Source organism: Lolium perenne, chromosome 3, assembly GCF_019359855.2.
Source record: "Lolium perenne isolate Kyuss_39 chromosome 3, Kyuss_2.0, whole genome shotgun sequence".
Lineage (NCBI taxonomy): Eukaryota > Viridiplantae > Streptophyta > Magnoliopsida > Poales > Poaceae > Lolium > Lolium perenne.
Window position 1 is genome coordinate 179,225,594 of NC_067246.2, and position 24,118 is coordinate 179,249,711.

General features: G+C 44.1%; 1 protein-coding gene, 1 long non-coding RNA gene and 1 other non-coding gene across 3 annotated transcripts; 1 reads left to right on the forward strand and 2 right to left on the reverse strand.

Annotated features, from left to right (window-relative positions):
* Window positions 1-389: 389 nt before the first annotated feature.
* Window positions 390-2,962, reverse strand: LOC139837605 (uncharacterized). The gene is made up of 3 exons (XR_011754160.1): window positions 2,881-2,962; window positions 1,795-1,857; window positions 390-621 (listed from the first exon to the last, which is right to left on the reverse strand). It is a non-coding gene; the product is annotated as an uncharacterized lncRNA (long non-coding RNA).
* A 12,677-nt stretch (window positions 2,963-15,639) lies between these two features.
* On the forward strand, window positions 15,640-18,590 carry LOC139838056 (uncharacterized). The gene is made up of 5 exons (XM_071827407.1): window positions 15,640-16,516; window positions 16,676-16,945; window positions 17,059-17,306; window positions 18,144-18,280; window positions 18,380-18,590. Exons 1-5 carry the CDS (start codon window positions 15,640-15,642, stop codon window positions 18,588-18,590), a joined length of 1,743 nt encoding a protein of 580 aa, XP_071683508.1.
* Window positions 16,009-16,112, reverse strand: LOC127346261 (small nucleolar RNA R71). Its single transcript, XR_007879431.1, has one exon. It is a non-coding gene; the product is annotated as a small nucleolar RNA R71 (small nucleolar RNA).
* Window positions 18,591-24,118: the final 5,528 nt, after the last annotated feature.

The window sequence follows — 24,118 nt, forward strand, 5'->3', positions numbered from 1 at the left end:
CGATTTCGCCGGCGTCCAGAACGAGAAGGTGGCGCGCCGCTGCCGCTGCTCGTCAACTTGCCTTGGTTGGTAACTCCCTCTTGGAGTTCTCTTGCAGAATAGCCTTGTTGACCAAGCTTTGGAAATTGGCGAACTCATGCGACACCAATCTGTCCTTCAGACCTAGGTTCAAACCCCTCAGAAATTTAGAAATCTTATCTGCCTCAGTGGGAATATCCGCTCTTCCGTAGCGAGATAATTGGGTAAAACGATCCCAGTATTCAGAAACTGTCATCTTCCCTTGAACTAGAGCTCGAAATTCATCCATCTTCAGCTCTGATACCACTTCTGTGAGAACCGGAACTTAACATTCCGACCCCCCTGTGTTACTCGTCAATCCCAAGATCAAGTTGACGACACAGCGAAATGAATATCATTGCAGAACGTGCAAAGAGTAATAATTATTACAAAGTTTGAGCCACATAGTGAAATGTCTTGTGACATTTATTACAACCAGAAAGCACAGCGGATAATAAAATGCGAAGTAACTCCATCTCAGCCACAGGCAGTCGATGTAGTCCACGAGGCCTCACTCCTCAACGTCGTCGTAGTCGCCATAGTCTTCACCATCTTCATAGTACTCTGAATATCAACAAATTTTTTGCCATGAGTACATTTCGTACTCAACATGCCCCCTCGATGCAAACCTACTAAATCTACATGAGGCTTCAAAGGAAGGTTGTAGGTTCTTTTGCATAAAAGCCAATTTTATTTGCAATATATTTGATAAAAGCAGTTTTCGATGAAAACATGTTTTATAATGAGTGTAATATTTCTCATCAATGTGGTTGTCCTCGACAACTCACGTATCTCATAGGATTCAGATTCTAAGGGAAAGAGAAGGAAAGGAAAGAGAGGGGAAGAGGGAAATAGCAAGACAGGTTCCTGTATGTCAAGAAGGATTCATGTGTCGTCCATGACTGTGGATACGGCTATTCGAATAGTTTTAACTCTGCAGAGGTTGTACACTTTGCCCACACGACACAACCCCGTCTTGTTGCCCACCAGTGGCCTCTGGTTTAGTACACACCATTTGGTGTACCGGCAGAGGGATTGTGACAAGGTCTTTTAGCTAGATCCCCCAAAGATGTGACATGCCCACCGGGTCTGGCGCACGGTACTGAGAGTACGTCCTCAAACCGGTCCCCCCATCTGTGCCGAAGGTTCTCCCGTAGGCAGCCACCTCATCTGCGGTACGGCGACATCAACACCTAAGGCTGACTAACTTACTTAACCAGGCCAGTGCCCATATAGCATGTGGTTGTACGGTTGTCACAATCTTCAAATCCAAGGCTTATTATGACCCTTATGCGGCACGAACGACGGATTGCTCCCTCCAACTTGTGAAGGGCAGCCAATCGCTCCTTCAACATTTGATTCAGCTGTCGCCCGCGCCATGTTTAGATGGTAAGTTTCACCCAGAGTAGAAGAGAGAGAGTAGAGGAAGCAACAACGGCTAATCAGCCTAGCTCAACGAGCTCAACAACTTTCAAAAGGGTATGTTTGACCCGAAGGTCGATCAATTCCTCCAAAGAGGCAATAGTCCTAATGAATATTTAGCATGCTAAGCATCTCTACTCTATCAGGATAATTATATAATCTCTACTCAGGGTATCAAGTAAAAGGCGACAAGCAGATCAAGGTTGGTGTGTCAATCGACACGCTAGCTACTGGAATAAAATAGCATATATATTTGTAAAACATAAAATAGCATGCAATTTGTAAAACTGGGATAAATATGATGAGAGGGCATGCCTTCGTTGTCAAACTCCTGCTCTCCACTTCCTTGGTCGTGATTGTACCACTCTCCGTTCACTCCTAATCGTCGTATCGAAGCAATAATCAATACAAATGAATACAAACAATACGACGAATAAGATGCACATGAAAAGTGAATAAGATTCAAATGAAAAGATCCAAATAAGAGGTATTGTGTCGGTCGTTCGGCTTACATAGAGTACACGAAAAGACCGGAATGGCTCGTACGCGATTTGGATTATCTAAGACATATGGCGTGAGGATCGCTCTAAATCGGGTAACAAAATATTCTAGAAAACATATTGAGCGGAAGTCACACATGTATAGATGGCGTTGATGTAAAATGCAATGTGCAAACAACTACATGCTAATGCATAGGTAAAATATTTACTAGCACATGTGATGGTGCAATATCTAAAGTCCATCGGCATATTAACTGAGTAAGCTAGCATGGCATTAATGCATTGATCAATAGATAAGTGCATCAAGCTTTAATATCCACCTATAGCTCTATATGCAAGCAAATAAATCTTATGAATACTCTAATCTACTAGCATGATGAACAGACAATGCTACTACTGAATATAATCAAACTAATTGACGCGGAAGAATATATGCTGGTATGACATGGATTAAAAACCTATAGCTCTATATGCAAACAAATGCAATTGCTGAGATCAAATCGTCCTCTCCTGAGTAAAGAAGTAGTTAGCAGCAGTATGGTAGGCAATATGCAACTACAGACATATGCATGCTCATGCGCTTCAATTTACACGTACATGCATGTGCATAGGCTTCCAGTATATAACAACTTCAACATAAGTTTTCAAAAACAGTTATAAACAACGAATATACACTCCACTAATCGCAGTACTGGCTTCGCAGAGTCCAATGGTACATATCATGTGTTGGGATCAATATCAGAAAACGAGTGCAGGATAGGCTAACACGACCATGCCGTTCCGTGGCATTCGGTTCACCGGCAGCGCGACGAACTACCGAACTAAGGCTGAGGATCATGTCTAGGAGGTAGCTCTATGGATGGAGATCGCGTTCCGGGCAAAACAAACGGCTGGTTCTCACCGAGTTCGTCGCAGTTTGAGGTAGACGTCGGTGGCCGGAGTCGATCGCGTTGCCGTGGGTGTCGTTGGTGATCAGCAGCTCGGCCTTCTGGTTCCGTGAATGAACTTCCCTTCCTTCCGTGATCCTCCTTGTGCAGCAGCTCCTTCCGTCGTGGACCGAGTCGCCGGGAACGTGGGCGGCGTTCGTCGACGGCCTTGCGAGTCTGGTTTGTTGTGTGAGCCTATGGCTCCAGCGATGGTGTGGATGAAAGAGGAGAGCGGGGCGTCGGTTTGAGGCTGTGTAGGAGAAGTTCGGGCGTTCTAAGGGACATGGTTAATGACAGGTTTATGGCGAGGTAATTGCAGCAGTTTGCTAGCGTTTATGGCTGGCGTTTCGCGTCGTGAGTTCGTGTGCACGTTAGAGAAGACGAAGCAGCTGCAACGCTTCGCCTGGTCGTGGCCCCGTAGGACTGTGTCTTCTTCGTGCAAAAATAAGAGCGACCGAGGGCTTCTACCTGGGCTGACTCGGCTGGGCTTAAGCGGCCTTGTTCGTAACGATTGTGCTCAGTAATTAGACGTAAGGCCCTAGGTTGCTAATCGGTAGAAAAGAAAAGAATAGGTAGAAGTACTAGTACGTACGGGAAGAAAGGAAAAGGAGCACTATGTGCCGGTGCAGGTTAAGGATGGCAATGGGCAGGGTATGGGCAGGGTAGACCAATACCATACCCATACCGGTATAGTCAATGGGTATAAACTTCTACCCATACCCGTACCCATGGGTATAAACCATTACCCATACCCGTACCCGGCGGGTATCCGTACCCATTGGGTACCCGGTGGGTAGGTTAAATTGTACACAAGTTAATCACAATTTTACGTTTATCGATAACAATTTCGATTGAAAAAATTAATTATCTCAACTAAATAACAAGTAGTTGAGTACATAACAATTAACATAATTTAAAAATCACATTCTCATATTCTAACTCATAAGTTAACAGAAATAGACGTGTCACGTAAAAATTTAACAATAAACGGGCAGGATATGGGTATACCCGCGGGTACGAGGCTATACCCGTGCCCTGCCCATGACTTAATGGGCAGGGTATGGGTACTACCCATGGGCATAAAAGTGTGCCCATACCCTGCCCATGCGGGCACGGTACCCGCGGGTACCCGTACCCATGGGTAAAATTGCCATCCTTAGTGCAGGTGCAACCTAGAATGGCCTGCATGCTCGTGCATGCATGTGGTTGACTAATGTGTATTTTGGAAAGAACCAAATAAGAAAGGAATTGGCAAATTTAAAACAGATCCACTAGAAGAAATACTATGAGAAAATATTCTCCTTCTTTTATATATCAAATTAATTTCAAAACTTTTGAAATTAATTTTAACAACTCAAAATAAAATATTTATTTTTATTCGACCGTGTTGCAACATCCTTTGTTTAGAAAAAAAATCCAGACCGTAAAAAATCAGGATGTTACAGCTCTACATCACCATGCCCGCCTCTGGACTGATGCGTGAGTAGTTCATCCTTGGACTATGGGTCCATAGCAGTAGCTAGATGGTTGTCTTCTCCTCTTGTCCTATCATGTTTAGATCTTGTGAGCTGCCTATCATGATCAACATCATCTATTTGTAATGCTACATGTTGTGTTTGTTGGGATCCGATGAATATGGAATACTATGTCAAGTTGATTATCGATCTATCATATATGTGTTGTTTATGATCTTGCATGCTCTATGTTGCTAGTAGAGGCTCTGGCCAAGTTGATACTTGTAACTCCAAGAGGGAGTATTTATGCTCGATAGTGGGTTCATGTCTCCATTGAATCTGGGGGAGTGACAGCAACCCCTAAGGTTGTGGATGTGTTGTTGCCACTAGGGATAAAACATCAATGCTTTATCCCTAGTGGCAACAGCACATCCATAACCTTAGAACTTTCTGTCACTATCCCAGATTCAATGGAGGCATGAACCCACTATCGAGCATAAATACTCCCTCTTGGAGTTACAAGTATCAACTTGGCTAGAGCCTCTACTAGCAACGGAGAGCATGCAAGATCATAAACAACACATATATGATAGATCGATAATCAACTTGACATAGTATTTCATATTCATCGGATCCCAACAAACACAACATGTAGCATTACAATAAGATGATCTTGATCATGATAGGCAGCTCACAAGATCTAAACATGATAGCACAAGAGGAGAAGACAACCATCTAGCTACTGCTATGGACCCATAGTCTAAGGACGAACTACTCACGCATCAGTCCGGAGGCGGGCATGGTGATGTAGAGCCCTCCGGTGATGATTCCCCTCTCCGGCAGGGTGCCGGAGGCGATCTTCAGAATCCCCCGAGATGGGATTGACGGCGACGGCGTCTCTGGAACTTTTCTCGTATCGTGGCTCTCGGTACTAGGGTTTTCGCGACGGAAGCATTATATAGGCGAAGGGGCAGAGTCGAGGGACGCTCGAGGGGCCCACCCCATAAGGCGGCGCGGCCAGGGGTGGGGCCGCGCCCCCCTATGGTGTGACCGCCTCGTCGCCCCTCTTCGTCTCCTCTTCGGTGTTCTAGAAGGCTCCGTGGAAAATAAGACCGTGGGCTTTTGTTTCGTCCAATTCCGAGAATATTTCCTGTGTAGGATTTCTGAAACCAAAAACAGCAGAAAACGGGAACAGGCGCTTAAAACATGTGAGTATTGTCATAAAACTAGCATGGAACATAAGAAATTATAGATACGTTTGAGACGTATCAAGCATCCCCAAGCTTAGTTCCTACTCGCCCTCGAGTAGGTAAATGATAACAAGGATAATTTCTGAAGTGACATGCTACTATTATAATCTTGATCAATACTATTGTAAAGCATATGAGATGAATGAAGTGATTCAAAGCAATGGTAAAGATAATGACTAAACAACTGAATCATATATCAAGGAATTTTCATGAATAGTACTTTCAAGACAAGCATCAACAAGTCTTGCATAAGAGTTAACTCATAAAGCAATATATTCTTAATAGAAGGTTTTGAAGCAACACAAAGGAAGATTTAAGTTTCAGCTGTTGCTTTCAACTTTCAACATGTATATCTCATGGATAATTGTCAACACAAAGTAATATGATGAGTGCAAATAAGCAAGTATGTAAGAATCAATGCACACAGTTGATACAAGTGTTTGCTTCTAAGATAGAAGGAAGTAGGTAAACTGACTCAACATAAAGTAAAAGAAAGGCCCTTCGCAGAGGGAAGCAGGGATTACTCATGTGCTAGAGCTTTTTTATTTTGAAAACATGGAAACAATTCTGTCAACGGTAGTAATAATTCATGTGTGTTTTGCATAAAACCTCCTATAAGTTGCAAGCCTCATGCATCGAATACTAATAGTGCTCGCATCTTGTCCTAATTAGCTCGGATTTCCATGGGTTATCATTGCATTACATATGTTTCAACCAAGTGCCACAAAGGGGTACCTCTATGCCACCTGTATAAAGGTCCAATAAGATAAATTGCATTTGATTTCTCAATTTTGATAGATCTCAACTTGCGGACATCCATACCGGGACAACATAGAAAACAGATAATGGACTCCTCTTTAATGCTTTAAGCATTCAACAACAGATAATATTCTCATAAGAGATTTGAGGATTAATGTCCAAGCTGAAACTTCCACCATGATACATGGCTTTGGTTGGCGGCCCAATGTTCTTCTCTAACAATATGCATACTCAAACCATTTAATCATGTCAAATCTCCCTTACTTAAGACGAGATGAACATGCATAGCAACTCACATGATATTCAACAAATGTGTAACAGGTTGATGGCGTCCCCAGAAACATGGTTACCGCTCAACAAGCAACTTATAAGAAATAAGATACACAAGCGACATATTCTTTACTACAATAGTTTTTTAGGATACTTTCCCATGAGCTATGTATTGCAAAGAAAAGGAATGAAATTTTTAAAGGTAGCACACAAGCAATTTACTTTGGAATGGCAGAAAAATACCACATAGTAGGTAGTTATGGTGGACACGAATGGCATAGATTTTGGCTCAAGGTTTTGGATGCACGAGAAGCATTCCCTCTCAGTACAAGGCTTTAGCTAGCAAGGTTGTTTGAAGCAAACACAAGTATGAACCGGTACAGCAAAACTTACATAAGAACATATTGCAAGCATTATAAGACTCTACACTGTCTTCCTTGTTGCTCAAACACTTTTACCAGAAAATATCTAGACTTTAGAGAGACCAATCATGCAAACCAAATTTCAACAAGCTCTACGGTAGTTCTCAACTAATAGGTTTAAACTACATGATGCAAGAGCTTAAACATGATATACTTGAGAACAAAAAACAATTGCCAAGTATCAAATTATTAAAGACAATATACCAATTACCACATGAAGCATTTTCTGTTTCCAACCAAATAACAATAAACGAAGCGACTTTCAACTTTCGCCATGAACATTAAAAGTAAAACTAAGAACACCAGTGTTCATATGAAACAGCGGAGCGTGTCTTTCTCCCACACAAGGATTTCTAGGATCCGAATTTATTCAAACATAAACAAAAATAAAAACACACAGACGCTCCAAGTAAAGCACATAAGATGTGATGGAATAAAAATATAGTTTCACTAGAGGTGACCTGATAAGTTGTTGATGAAGAAGGGGATGCCTTGGGCATCCCCAAGCTTAGATGCTTGAGTCTTCTTGAAATATGCAGGGATGAACCACGGGGGCATCCCCAAGGTTAGACTTTTCACTCTTCTTGATCTTATTATATCATCCTCCTCTCTTGATCCTTGAAAACTTCCTCCACACCAAACTCAAAACAATATCATTAGAGGGTTAGTGCATAATCAAAAATTCACATGTTCAGAGAGGACACAATCATTCCCAACACTTCTGGACATTACCCAAGGCTACTGAAATTTAATGGAGCAAATAAATCCACTCAAACACAGTAAAGGAGGCAATGTGAAATAAAAGGCAGAATCTGTCAAAACAGAATAGTCCGTAAAGACGAATTTTTTAGAGGCACTTAAAATGCTCAGATGAAGAAGCTAAAATTGAATGAAAGTTGCGTACATATATGAGGATTACTCATGAATTTTTACAGAATTTTTAGATTCTCCTACAGAGAGAACAGCTCAAATTCGTGACAGCTAAAAATCTGTTTCTGCGCAGAAATCCAAATCTAGTATCAACTCTCTATCAAAGACTTTACTTGGCACAACAATGCAATAAAGTAAAGATACAAAGGTATTGCTAAAATAGTAACAAGCACCTTGACTCAAATATAAAATAAAAATTGCAGAAATAAAACAATGGGTTGTCTCTCATAAGCGTTTTTCTTTAACGCCTTTCAGCTAGGCGCAGAAAGTGTAAATCAAGTAACATCAAGAGAAGAAGCATCAACAGAGGAGTTGGGGGTTTTCTCAACAATGCATTTTATCTTATCTATGTAAGTTTCAGAAGCTCCTGTTTCATTACTTTTAGGCTTACTATCCTCCTCAAATAAATTTTTGGGAACAATCCAATCAAAATTCTTTTCTAGTGCCTCATGCATTCCTATGAGCTTATAAGGTATTGGTACTTTATTCTCCCCCTCACAATTGGCTTCATTAGTGTACTTTAGCCTATCTTTTTCCATCTTTTCAAGGGTACTTGCAAAATTGGTATAAAAGTCAAGCATCTTATGTTGAATAAAGACTTTTCTAGCTTCTCTAGCTACATCACCAAATTATTTAAGAAGGGTTTCTAAAACAAAATCTTTCTTCTCTCCTTCTTCCATATCACAGAGTGTAAGAAACATGTGTTGCATTATAGGATTAAGATTAACAAATCTAGCTTGCAACATGTGCACTAAAGAGGCAGTAGCAATTTCATAATTAGGAGCAAGTTTCACCAATGATCTATCTTCAAAATCTTTAACCGTACTAACATGAGTGAAAAATTCTTCTATATTATCTCTTCGCATGATAGACCCACGCCCTACTGATATATCTTTCAAAGTGAACTTAGGGAGAAGCATGATGAAATAAACTAAGGTAAACTGATAAATAAAGTAAATGCAAGTAACTAATTTTTTTGTGTTTTTGATATAAAGAAAGCAAACAAGACAGAAAATAAAATAAAGCAAGACAATAAACAAAGTAAAGAGATTGGATGTGAGAGACTCCCCTTGCAGCGTGTCTTGATCTCCCCGGCAACGGCGCCAGAAAAAGGTCTTGATGGCGCGTGATGCACACGTCCGTTGGGAACCCCAAGAGGAAGGTGTGATGCGCACAGCAGCAAGTTTTTCCCTCAGTAAGAAACCAAGGTTATCGAACCAGTAGGAGATGAAGGCCACGTGAAGGTTGTTGGTGAAGGAGTGTAGTGCGGCGCAACACCAGGGATTCCGGCGCCAACGTGGAACCTCCACAACACAATCAAAATACTTTGCCCCAACTTAACAGTGAGGTTGTCAATCTCACCGGCTTGCTGTAAACAAAGGATTAAACGTATGGTGTGGAGAATGATGTTTGCTTGCAAAGAACAACAAAGAACAATGATTGCAGTAGGTTGTATTTCAGATGTAAAAGAATGGACCGGGGTCCACAGTTCACTAGTGGTGTCTCTGCAATAAGATAAATAGCATGTTGGGTGAACAAATTACAGTTGGGCAATTGACAAATAGAGAGGGCATAACAATGCACATACATATCATGATGACTACTATGAGTTTTACTTAGGGAATTACGACAAAGAACATAGACCGCTATCCAGCATGCATCTATGCCTAAAAAGTTCACCTTCGGGTTAGCATCCGCACCCCTTCCAGTATTAAGTTGCAAACAATAGACAATTGCATTACGTACTGTGCGTAATATAAACAATACAAATATCCTTAGACAAAGCATTGATGTTTTATCCCTAGTGGCAACAGCACATCCATAACCTTGGTGGACAGTGACAGAAAGTTCTAAGGTTATGGATGTGCTGTTGCCACTAGGGATAAAACATCAATGCTTTATCTAAGGATATTTGTATTGTTTACATTACGCACAGTACGTAATGCAATTGTCTATTGTTTGCAACTTAATACTGGAAGAGGTGCGGATGCTAACCCGAAGGTGGACTTTTTAGGCATAGATGCATGCTGGATAGCGGTCTATGTTCTTTGTCGTAATTCCCTAAGTAAAACTCATAGTAGTCATCATGATATGTATGTGCATTGTTATGCCCTCTCTATTTGTCAATTGCCCAAATGTAATTTGTTCACCCAACATGCTATTTATCTTATTGGAGAGACACCACTAGTGAACTGTGGACCCCGGTCCATTCTTTTACATCTGAAATACAACCTACTGCAATCATTGTTCTCTGTTGTTCTTTGCAAACAAACATCATTCTCCACACCATACGTTTAATCCTTTGTTTACAGCAAGCCGGTGAGATTGACAACATCACTGTTAAGTTGGGGCAAAGTATTTTGATTGTGTTGTGCAGGTTCCACGTTGGCGCCGGAATTCCTGGTGTTGCGCCGCACTACACTCCTTCACCAACAACCTTCACGTGGCCTTCATCTCCTACTGGTTCGATAACATTGGTTTCTTACTGAGGGAAAATCTTGCTGCTGTGCACATCACACCTTCCTCTTGGGGTTCCCAACGGACGTGTGCATCACGCGCCATCACACCTAATAACTTCCAGGTTGCCTCCCAGGAAGAGCTTCCTTTAAAGCCATATAGCTAGGCTTTGATGCTCCATTATTATTTTAAAGAATGAACTAGAATTATGCATTTTACCTTAATGGGGTTTGGAGCATCTCATAGTAGAGTACGATCGAAGTCGTACCCGCTTGCAGTGCATCAACATCTTGTAGATGAATAAGTTCTCGCTTTCAAGCGAGTGTGGATGCACCAAGCATGGTGAGCATACCTTCCTATGTGGCTGCAAGAAAAAGGTTAGGGATTCATGAATAAATTTTAAATATTTAGCTTGGCTTTCATTGTAAGGGAACACTTCATAGTATTCTTCTTTCGCATAAGAAATTTGTTCCTGCATATTAGCATCGAAAGATTCATAGCAAGGTTCTATCTCTAGTTCATCATTAGTAATGATCTCCTCGTGAGTATCTAGGCACAAGGCCTTCGCATATAAATTATGTTTAGTTTTAGCATTACAAGAATCATCACTAAAGAGAGATGCATCATTAACAATAATAGAATTTGTAGTGTGCAACTCGTTGTCGACCTCACCTTCTTGGTGTTCCTCCTCTTTATCTTGCGAGTCCTTCAAATGGTTATTTTCGGGAACTACAAATTTGCATCGTTCCTTACTCTTTATCACAAGTGCATTATCAATAAGATGTTCATGACAATAATCAACAATATACTTCAATGTTTTGTATGCCATTTGTAAAAATTCATTATCACTACTCATCATAAGTATCATAATTTTTTGAAGTAGCTCATGGGCACCTTTATAAATAATATACACTATCAATTCCCTATTAGCATCATTATTATGGAAATACGCCAAGGATTCATAATAAGTATTAGAACAATTAAAGCAAAAATGATAGGCACACATACATACATGACATATTATTTGATAAGAAGAACATAATGTGTGAGCACAACATATCACTTGATAATACATGTCGTTTACCTGTGCCTCGCCACTAGTTATGTGTTCTTCTTCATTGTACAATTTGTCCTTTTCTTGAGCAGCCATGTGTAGGTATTCATCGTATCCCTTCTCCTCCATTGCAAGTTGCATCTGTTCTCGAATAGACATATTGGAAGACATGATTAGTAGAAACAATTTTTATAGTTTTGGTTTTATAACTTTTTTCTTTTCAAGTAAACGCAGTAAAATAGCAACAAACAGAAATAAACTATGTGCGAGTGGGTAGGTAATAACCAAGCGCTATGCTCCCCGGCAATGACGCAAAGTTGATATTTGGGTTCGTGTGCTCAACAACAGGGTTGTTGCAGTACTTGTAGCAGCAACTATTTATTAGAAAGTTCGTCCCAAAGGAGCTTTGCAAATGGCAATAAACACAACCCCACAATTGCGTTGTCAGGTGGAGCCATGTTCGCACCCAAAATGTGGTTTGAAAATAGCCTATACTATAAGGTGCTAAATAGATGGTTATGATTTGAGGGTGGTTTGAAGTAACTATTAATAAAGAACTAAACAAGAACAAAGTAAACTAAAAAGGTATTGTAGCTATAAGATTGAATGGAATTAGAGGTAGTTTCTAGGCTTCGGTCTCACTGGTACTAGATGGACGAATAAATGTGTGATCCGTTATTTACAAGAGATTCCGTAGAAAAATAAATGCTCCCCATTTGATTACCAGGCTGTGCCACAACGTGTACAATGCATAATCTTACATGTCACTTACAAGACAGAGGTACATTTTTGGGTCAAAGGGTTTCGTGAACTCATCTTTGTAACTCATGTACATAAATACTATATCACCATACATTCTAGCTTAGCGCACTAGATCATACCTCGACCTAGAAGTGGAACAATCACTCACCCATGGATGAATAATAATAAAAGTAAACTAAAGCCAGAGAGCGTGTTAGTGATATGGTTGAGGGGTTCTCAAGGAGTGTAGGTTACACCTACAGTATTGCTATTACTTATGATTAGAATGACTTATATCTTTGTCGTGCTATGTGTGGGAAGAGCTCCATAATAAGATGCACCCAGAAAGAAATCGATCATCGCATCTCTAAATAACCACAACAGCTAGTCTTCTGCAAGCCACATATTGATTATTGCTATTAAGGGTTTCCCCATGGTTATCGATATGAGCTTAGTGAATCCCTCCTTATCCCCCTCATCCATGTATTAGAGCACCGATACGATAATGTCACTTCCCGCTTTTAAATCTACCAGACGTCTAAGGGTAGTTCCCTCTCAAGACCATAAGGCAAACATTATGTGCTGCACTTCACATAACATCAAGAGAGAAAACTAATACATATTCATGGATAAAAGGTATAAAACATATTTATTTCACATCATAATATTACTAGGGTTTCTCCATATCTCCTCAAGAACAAAGGAAGTACTCATACATGAAGGGGATCAACATCATATCAATATGAATATGAAGGTACAATTGCATACAAGTGTAAATCCTAATAGGGTTCGGATTACAACCAAGTAGACAAAGGGGGCGAAGATGTAGACATTGTTGATGATGATGATGATGGAGATCGATGTGTTGCCCTTCAAGATCCTAACCTCCTCCTCCTCTTCTGTGTTGGTGTAGATGGTGATGGAGGAGGCGACTTGTGGAGATGGCGGCTGCGGTGGCGGAGCAGCAGGGCTCCGCTCCTAGGGCGTGGATGATGAAGTGGTGCCTCTCCTTGCCTCCTCCCCTCCTTACATAGGCGTTGGAGGTCGGTTTTGCGAACCGACGAAGCCTGGGGCCGAATATGCCCATCGGGCCTTCACAAATGTTGTTCCAACTAAACGGGCCCGACGGAGCCCGATACGGCCGTACGGTACGGGTGGGTCTGCCCGTACTGATGGTCGCCAAAGTTAGTGAATGTTTTCGTATTCTGGACGTCATTTCTTCATACGAACTCCGATTTGGGTGTTCTTCATCTCGTTGAACTTGTATGAACAAGGGCTACAACCCCACGGCCTTAGATCTTAAATATAATATGTTGAAAAATGTCACTTTTCCCACACATCACATGGCTAAGTCCGGTGCATGTAACTCTTCCACATTGTGCCCTCTTGGTCCCTTTTCTCCCTTTTCCATGATCGCCAGTAACACCTAAACACATATCAAAGATAAGGGAAACATAATAAAATTATACTAATACTACTAAATATGCGAAACTCATATGAAAATGAACAAGAACTCGTAAGTATGCAAAATAGGCATAGGTGTATCTAGCTGGAGCATGAAATGAGTGACAATATGAGTAATAGTATACTTAGAAACCTCAGTAGAATAGTGCTAAATTTTGAGCTATCAAACTTTCTCCTGCTTTGTGCCCCTCTTCCTCAAGCTCTTGGCGGTGAGAATGGAGGGCGGAGTAGGCGTCATGGCAGGTCTAATGCTGGCACCTATTGGACGATTCCATGGCGATATACTGCTTTGGTGGTGATCGCTCCCACATCCTAATCCCCTTCTAGCTTCTTCCGTTGAAGAGTCTTCACGATGTGTGCAAGCGGCGCCGGAGGGAGGCGAGGTTTCTTCTGTTTGTTGGTGATATACATCATATATATACTCATTTCTACCCATTTGCTCTGTCATTTCTGGATATTTGTCCCATATTTTCCACTTAATTTACAACATAAATGGACCAGAGAAGGGTTTGACTAGTCTATGAATATGCTTTGCAGGTATGGGCGAAAAAGGCCCTAAACTCTCTCTGTGTCAAGCAATACATACTGAGAAGGATCATCTTGTGGAGGAAGAATAGAAGATGAGGGGTGGAGCTGCAAATTTCCTGATCAGATCAACTGAAAGGGGAGTCACGGGCTCCATTCTCAGGTGTTCCTGGCTTCTATCCCCAATCCCCAAAGCTCCTGCTCCACCTCCGGCCGCCGCGGCGGCCAGGCCAGCGTGGCGACGCACCGCCAAGAAACAACCACATACCTGCTGCTCCTCTTCTTCGACGAACGACTGCTCGTCAACAACGCCGGAGACGAAACGGGTCGTGCGCCCCGAACTGCTGCAGCTGCTCTTCTCCAATCCTCACGTTGCTGCACTTCCCCAAGACCAGATCGACCTGAAGCTCTTCTCCCTGCAACCCTTACTGTTGTTCCTCCTCACCAAACTGAAGCTCCTCTTATGTTGGTTCAATCCGATTCCTCTCCCTCTCTTTATTCTCTGCAATTTTCTGTGAACTAGTGTTGTGATACGAATTGGTCGGTTTGACATACAAACTTGTTTTTGTTCTGCTGATCTGTGGGAATTAGACTAGCATGTAACCTTGTTCGTACATGTGTGTGTGCTTGTTAAACCTGCAACTTGTAAAACGTGGTACTTCCTTAGCTGATGTTGTCAATGTGCTCGTAAATGTTATTCTGTCCCTTTCCCCATATACTTGCTTCTTCCCTGTCTTTATGTTTGCTAGTGAAATTTAGTTCATGTTTGTGGCGTGATAATTCTCTCCCTATCCCAATCTTGCTTCTCTCCCAATCTTATGTATATACTAGTAATCTTGTTTGTCTAAATATTAGTAGTTATTCACAAAGTTAATATCTGAAACAAAAATCACAAAAATAGAATCCAATTCCAGTAACTACAATTCTGTCTCTTTCTTCAATCTTTGCTCGTTTGTCTTGCCCAAATTGATTAGTCTAGGTTTATATTTCTTGCAAGCCATTCCCTGTTTTGTGTGGCTTAGCTTTAGCCGAAACTTGATAGTCTTTGCCTAGTCCCTGCAGAGAACACGACAACCTGCAGATTGGGCGTAATACCCACTGCTATATAGCATCGATCATTTTGGCGCCATTGCCGGGGATTAGTGTCGAACAATTGAGTTAGGCTATAGACTAGGTCCTTGTGTTCTTGTATTCTATTGAGTGGTTCTATGGATATTTGGATTTGCTTCACTAACCCTTAACCAGTTCTTGGTTGTGAGTGCGTGCAGCAAACTAGATACATTAGATCGAAGTGGAATGTTATATGCAACCAGAAGATTCAGACGGTCTAGCCCCTTTTGACCCAGAAATTGAGAGGACTTTCCGCGAGAGAAGAAAAGCATTGAAGTTACAGAACAAGGCCGTAAAGATGGGAGACAAGATTTTGCGTGATCTATGGATCCCTCAGGACCTATGCCCAGAAGGAGATCAACCTGGCATTCCAGCCAACAATTTTGAGCTTAAGCCTGCTTTGATTTCTATGATTCAGCATAACCAGTTTGGTGGCACAGGGCTGGAGAGTCCTCACACCCATATCAGGAATTTCTTGGAGTACTGTAATACTCTGAAATACAATGGAGTGCCTCATGACTACATCAAGATGCAGTTGTTCCCCTTTTCATTGAGAGATGGCGCCAAACATTGGTTCCATGCTATGCCTCCTCATCACAAGGATACTTGGGCACATCTCTTACAGGCGTTCTACAGAAGATATTTTCCACCCACTAAAGCAGCTGAGTACCGCGACAAGATTAATAGATTTATCCAGTTTGATGGTGAAAGCCTATATGATGCATGGCAAAGGTATCAAGGTTTGATCAAGATGTGCCCTAATCATGGACAAGAACCGTGGTTACTATTACAGACCTTTTACAAGGGCCTTACATCCCAAACCAGAGCCCATGTAGACTCGGCTGCAGGCGGAGGCATAATGAACAAAACACTAGATGAAGCCACTGAATTGATTGAAAGGATGGCATCTCATGATTTCTCCTGGACAAACGATAGAGCACTGCACAACCCTTTGCCAGGAATTCACAAGATTTCCCAACCTGACTCAGTTGCAGCCCAATTGGAAGCTATCACTAAACAGTTGTCTAGCATCAGGTCTGATTCATCATCCGTAGTCTCAGCAGTTCAGTCCATTGGAAACTGTCAAGCTTGTGGAAATGCAGGGCACCAAACTCATGAATGCATGTCATTTGCTTCTGGGGATCCAATAGTATCTAAAGTTGCTTATACTCAAGGTTAAGGCCCTTTTTCTCAAAGTTATAATCCTCATTGGCGAAACCATCCAAATCTGTCTTACAAGAACTCTCAACAGTTTAGTAATGGATCACATCAAGGTCAAGGGTTCAGACAACCAAGCAATGGTAGTGTCTCATCCTATCCCTCATCTGTTGCAGGATACCATAACCAGAATAGTCAGTATAATCAAAATTCAGAAATGAAGGAGTTCATGCAGCAACAGCAAGCTATGATGAATGGGTTACAAGAAACTATTCAGAAGCAATCTGATGCTTTCCTTAGCACTCTCCAGCGGCTGATTGCAAATCTGCAGCCTGCTCCAAACCATGACCCAAGATTGCCCTCAAAGACCGAACCTAATCCAAAGAGCCATTGTGGAGCAATCAGTGCAGTCGAGGCAGTCACGACAAGAAGTGGAATCAACACTGGTCCAATTCTTACTACCCCACCTACACCACTGTATGTCTCCCTAGCATTGAGGAACACTGTTACTCCTCCTAGAGTTGCTCAACAACAAACACAAGAGAAATGCATGAAACAGCTTCTGCAAGACCAAGTGCTAAGGAAAAGCTGACACCGCCACCAGAGGCTAGTGTTCCAATGACAGTTCCCTTTCCAGCCAGACTAGAGAAAAGCAAGGATGAAAAACAGTATGCCAAGTTTATAGATAAAATGAAAGAGGTGCAAGTCACCATACCTATTCTAGATGCAGTTCTCCATGTCCCCATGTACGCTAAGTTCTCCAAGGAACTTCTAACTAAGAAGAGAAACTTGGAAGATGTGGAAGTGGTCATTATGACTAAGCAATGTAGTGCAGTATTGCAATATTCTCTACCAGAGAAACTGGAAGATCCTGGCAGCTTCTGTGTTGGGGGGATGACCCCCGGTATGCCAAAGGCATGCCAAACCGGATGGTTTAGGCCATCAAAGTACCGGTTTAAAAGTTGTTCCGGATAGCGAAAGTTGATTCAGAGAATCATACCGGTATCCCAAGGAGGGGGATACTGGAACTAGCTAAGAGCGTACCGGAATACCGGAACAGGCTACATTGTAGCACGTCGGCAAAGACCAGTCAAAGATGCTCTCCAGAGTTAGAAGACAAAGATGAGCGAAGCACTTCAGCTTTAATCGAAGCCATGACGCCAAAGGCAAAGGATGACGTAAAAGGTGCCGGAGGATGTCACGGCTTCTGATTAAAGGCATACCGGCATCACCGGTAGCTAAAGTAGCTTTGTAAAGTAGTTTGTCTAGTCAAAGATCCCATTAGGGTTTCTAGGGTTCCTTCCCTTGTAAGCCACCCTCTCCCCTATATAAGGAGAGGGGGCACAGCCCTTCGCGGACACGATGAGATGTACGATAAAACCTGTATGCACTTGTGATGAAGAAATAGAGAGATCTAGTGTTGTCCTTGTTCTTGAGTTCATCATCTTCTTCCGTCGGCCAAGGCCAAGTTCTTGAGGAATCCATCCGGAAACCTCACCATCCACATCAAAAACCCTCCCCCGAATCCTCTAGCGTCCATTCGGCCCCAAGATAAGCCATCCCATGGCATCTGTCTGTTCACCACGACGACAGTTGGCGCCCACCGTGGGGCCAGCAGCGGCGCTTGCTGGAGTTCATATTCAGGCGGGCCTCCTCACCGTCGGCGGCGAGTGTGTTGTCACCGCGCTCGTCAACCGCATCCGCGACATGCGCTTCATCAACGATAACACGGGCTGCTTCTCCAACGGAGGTAAGTTCCCCAAGAACGGTCGCGTCATTGAGTTCGGGAGCATCCTCGTCTACTACGGCACCGTCCCCGAGCGCCAGTGCCCCTCACCGGTGCTGGTGGCTCCGGATCCGCCAAGATCTGCGCTTCGCAGCGGCCGTGCCGCCGGTAGCGTCGAGGTGCTGGTCGTTGGTGCTAGCGACGCCGGCAAGGGAGCTACGGCGGAAGGCGCTGGCCGGACTAAGTCCGCGCGTACAGCCAAGCCGCCAACTGAGCGCGACCAGGAGGCCACAGGCGCTTCCGCACCACCACCAGAGACTCCACTCCAAGCGTCCATGAGCGTCCTGGCTACGCCCATCGCGTAGAACATCGACCCGGCGGTAGCTCAGGCGGAGCTGGAGGCGCAACGCCAGAAGCTGCTCGCGAACGGCGCCGACATCGTCCGGGCGCAGCGCGAGCTGAACCTAACCCTACGTGAGTATAACGCAGCCCACGGCTTTGCTTCTGTTAGCGCTCAGGCTGCAAGGATACCGGAAAATCGGCTTAGAGCCCACAACTTAGATCAGGATCTGCGTAAGGAGATTCTTATCGGAAAAAGCACTTCTGCGTCGTTGAGCATGGTAGAGAAACCTAAGTATAGCACTCCGGATAAAACCATAAAAGCTGCTAAGGCTGCACTAGAGCTGTGTGAATCCCTTTCCGGAGATGCTTTGGCAAAACAGCAAGAGCGTGTCAGGGAGTTGCTTGATACCATCGAGCAGCAAAATGCTGAGCAGCTTGCAAAGTTGAACAAGGCTGCGGCTTCAAAATCTGTGCGTTCAACAAAGAATGCCGGAAGCAAGTCCCAGGGGCAGGCATCGTCCCCCCATCCGGACAAGAGAAAATAAAAATAGGTGAATGCGCAGCAGATGACTGTGTACGATCCGGTTCTTGCCGGAAAACAACAAGTCGGGCGACATGAGGCCGGTAGAAAAAGCCAAGGGGCAGATCGTGGCTACGCCAGATACGGCTATGCCAGAGATGAGTATGCTGGTAGAGGTGAAACCAGGAAAAATTATCGTGCACCAAGAGCTGCTTATGCAGAGGAGGAAATGCCTCCGCCAAGGTACCGGCAGGCAAGGGCCGCGGTACCGGAAAGATATGATGAAGCTGATTCAGCTACCGAAAGAGTCGGAACCTACCGGAACCCTTTGGGGGAAAGGTTGGGAGAAAGATGCCTACCAGACCGGGATGCGAGGCACATGCTGGATAGGATGTACTTATCTGAGATGGTTGAGGCAGAAGGTCCTCCGGGTCCCAAGTGTTTTGGCCCGCGGATCATGAAAGAGGAACCACCGGTTCGCAACTTCACGTTGCCCCGTGACACGAAAACGTACGATGGTAGCACTAAACCGGAAGATTGGCTCGCAGACTACGTGACCGCAGTTTACGTTGCCGGCGGCGGAGGAACTATCGCTGGTGGAGGAAACCGGCGTTGGGCCGTAAGAATCGTACCGTCCTTCCTGGTAGGGTCAGCGCGCATCTGGCTGAACAACTTGCCGGCAGGAAGTATAAACGGCTGGTTGGACTTTGAGGAAGCTTTTGTGAGCAACTTCAGCAGTACCTACCGGAGGCCAAACAGGCCGCAACAGCTTGCTCTATGCACGCAGCGCTCGAACGAAACAGACCGGGATTACCTGACCCGGTGGAACTCCACAAGGAACTCTTGTGAAGGGGTAATCGAAGCGCAAGCCATAGCTTGGTTTTGCAATGGGTGCAGAAGAGGTTCACCTTTGTGGCAAAAGCTGCAAAGGAACATGCCAACAACTTTGGCAGAAATGATACGTGTGGCGGATAGCTACGCATTGGGAGAATCAATGCAACCGGCAGTGCAGGAAGAGCCAGCACAAACAAGCCAACCACGCCAATATCAGTACCGGGATAACCGGCATAACAAAAGAAGGGAAGAATTCCCGGATCGGAGGTACGGTCCGCAGCAAGTTGCTGTTGTGCAAGAAAATTCTGGTGCCAGCGGCAGCCAGAGGCAGAAAACCGGATCGCAGCCATGAGCGGGTCCTAGGAAGCAATGGGTTGAAAAGAAACCCTGGGGCCAGAAAAAGAACTGGCAAGAACATGCAAAATACACCATGGAAGCAGCTATGGACCAACCTTGCCGGTGGCACACGCCGAATCCGGCTAATCCGTCTAACCATTTGACGAAGGATTGTTCCTGGACCAAGTACCTGATGCTGAAAGGTGCGGTAAAAGATGCGCAAGCACAGGGCTGTACCACGATGCTACCACCATCGCAAGATATGCTGCATCAGCATCCCTTACCACCACCACCGCCGCTTACCGGAGCGAATGCTCTACCGGTACAGCCTCAGCCAAACCGGCAGCAACACCAGCAAGTTCATTAGGTAGGTGATGGCAATGGCCAACCGCCACCGCCGGCGCCTTTGGGCCAGAATGTTTACCAAGATCCCGACTTATGCTGTGTTGTGTTCGTTACTGAGCCAACCGACAAGCAAAGCTTGTATCGCCGTTCCATGGAAGTGAACGCGGTAATGCCGGCAGTACCAAGGTACATGCTGTGGTCAGATCAGGAAATCACCTGGTCGTTCAAGGATCATCCGAAAATCATGCCCAATCCGGGTGGTTATGCTCTTGTTGTGGACCCTATCATGCATGGGCCAATGACTCGAGTGCGGTTCAGCAAGGTGCTGATTGACAATGGAAGCAGTATAAACATTATGTACCGGCACACCATGCGTACGTTGGGAATCACTGAAAACATGTTGCAACCAACTCACACTACTTTCCACGGGATCGTTCCGGGTTTGTCCTGCTCGCCCATGGGAAAGATCCGGGTGGATGTGTCGTTTGGTGGACGTGCCAATTGCAGGGTGGAAAATGTTCTGTTCGAGGTGGTGGACCTGGACAGTCCCTATCATGCGCTGCTGGGAAGACCGGCGTTGGCCTTGTTCATGGCCTCAACTCATACGGCGTATCTCAAGATGAAGATGCCGGCACCATCTGGACCCTTGACCGTGGTGGGAAATTACAAAATCTCACTGGAAACCGCTTCCGCCGGATCGAATCTTGCCGAATCGCTGGTGATCGCAGAAGAAAAAAGAAGAATGCAAACTGCGGTTGCGCTAGCTCAGTCCTCACAGTTGAGTTTAGCTGCAATGAGTGGCAACCTTGGCACACCGACATTCAAGCCACACTACAAGAAAAACCTTCCAGAGAGACATTTTACTAGAGACACTTACTACTTTGCCTCTTTAAAAAACACATTGAGACACTTTGCATGTTGTAGTGGCACTTTTTGAGACACTTCGGAAATAGTCTCATATGTAGGGACGTTAGTTGAGACATTTTTGTAAGGGGTTGCAATTTTCATTCTATAGACAACTTATGAGACACTCCAAAATGTCACAAATAAGTTATCAAGAGGCAATCCGTGAAACACTTCCTTGAATGTCTTTAATTTTTATCTAGAGGCAATGTTTGAGGCATTTTGCTTGTTCTCTAGAGACATTTGTTCTTTATTTGGGTCATGGTGGGCAATACTAATTAGAAATTTGTTCCAAGTATCAACATATACTTGTGAAAGGGTGAGATGGTTAATGGAATAAGTCTTAATCACTAAGGTCATGAGTTCGAGTATTGCTTTTCACATGGTTTCTTTACATTTATTTACTCTAGAGACACAATATAATGCCTCTTTTATGTCTTCTAAAATGTAAAGACATTATTACTATTGTCCTTACCACGTAGAGACACCGCCCGTAGTGACAGTTTCGAGACAATATGGAAAGTGCCTCTATAACTGCGTAGGAGCAATTTAAGTGTCTCTACTGGACCAAAATAGTGTCTCTACATGCCAATTCTCTTGTAGTGCCAACCGAGGAAACAAAAGACATCGTGCTGGACCCGGCTTACCCTGAGCGCACCGTTCGTATTGGTGCCGGTCTCAGTGAGGCATAGGAAAGCGCGCTCGTCAACTTCCTCCGTGAGAATCGGAATATCTTTGCCTGGTCTACTGATGACTTGGTAGCTGTTCCGAGGGAGTTGGCTGAGCACTCTCTGAACGTCCGGAAGGATGCGAAGCCGGTAAGGCAGCCGTTGCGCCGGTTTGCTGAAGACAGGAGAAAAATTATCGGAGAAGAGGTGACAAAGTTGTTAGTTGCTGGTTTCATTGTGGAAGTACTGCACACTGAGTGGCTAGCCAATCCGGTGCTGGTCGAGAAGAAAAAAGAGGAGAACCCTGAGGCAAAAGCTCCAAAGGTGTGGCGCATGTGTGATGGCGTGTACATCACACGTCCGTTGGGAACCCCAAGAGGAAGGTGTGATGCGTACAGCGGCAAGTTTTCCCTCAGTATGAAACCAAGGTTTATCGAACCAGTAGGAGCCAAGAAGCACGTTGAAGGTTGATGGCGGCGAGATGTAGTGCGGCGCAACACCAGGGATTCCGGCGCCAACGTGGAACCTGCACAACACAAACCAAGTACTTTGCCCCAACGTAACAGCGAGGTTGTCAATCTCACCGGCTTGCTGTAACAAAGGATTAGATGTATAGTGTGGATGATGATTGTTTGCAGAAAACAGTAGAACAAGATTGCAATGAGATTGTATTTCAGTATAGAGAATTGGACCGGGGTCCACAGTTCACTAGAGGTGTCTCTCCCATAAGATAAACAGCATGTTGGGTGAACAAATTACAGTTGGGCAATTGACAAATAAAGAGGGCATGACCATGCACATACATATTATGATGAGTATAGTGAGATTTAATTGGGCATTACGACAAAGTACATAGACCGCTATCCAGCATGCATCTATGCCTAAAAAGTCCACCTTCAGGTTATCATCCGAACCCCTTCCAGTATTAAGTTGCTAACAACAGACAATTGCATTAAGTATTGCGCGTAATGTAATCAGTAACTACATCCTCGAACATAGCACCAATGTTTTATCCCTAGTGGCAACAGCACATCCATAATCTTAGAGGTTCTTGTCACTCCTCCAGATTCACGGAGACATGAACCCACTATCGAGCATAAATACTCCCTCTTGGAGTTACTAGCATCAACTTGGCCAGAGCATCTACTAATAACGGAGAGCATGCAAGATCATAAACAACACATAGACATGAATTGATAATCAACATAACATAGTATTCTCTATTCATCGGATCCCAACAAACGCAACATATAGAATTACAGATAGATGCTCTTGATCATGTTCGGCAGCTCACAAGACCCGACAATTAAGCACAATGGGGAGAAGACAACCATCTAGCTACTGCTATGGACCCATAGTCCAGGGGTAGACTACTCACACATCACTCCGGAGGCGACCATGGCAGCGTAGAGTCCTCCGGGAGATGATTCCCCTCTCCGGCAGAGTGCCGGAGGCGATCTCCTGAATCCCCCGAGATGGGATTGGCGGCGGCGGCGTCTCGATGGGTTTTCCGTATCGTGGCTCTCGATCTTTGGGGGTTTCGCGACGGAGGCTATTTGTAGGCGGAAGGGCAGGTCAGGGGGCCACACGAGGGGCCCACACTATAGGTCGGCGCGGCCAGGGCTTGGGCCGCGCCGCCCTATAGTCTGGCCACCTCGTGGCCCCACTTCGTCTCCTCTTCGGTCTTCTGGAAGCTTCGTGGCAAAATAGGACCCTGGGCGTTGATTTCGTCCAATTCCGAGAATATTTCTTTACTAGGATTTCTGAAACCAAAAACAGCAGAAAACAGCAACTGGCACTTCGGCATCTTGTTAATAGGTTAGTTCCAGAAAATGCACGAATATGACATAAAGTGTGCATAAAACATGTAGATATCATCAATAATGTGGCATGGAACATAAGAAATTATCGATACGTCGGAGACATATCAGCATCCCCAAGCTTA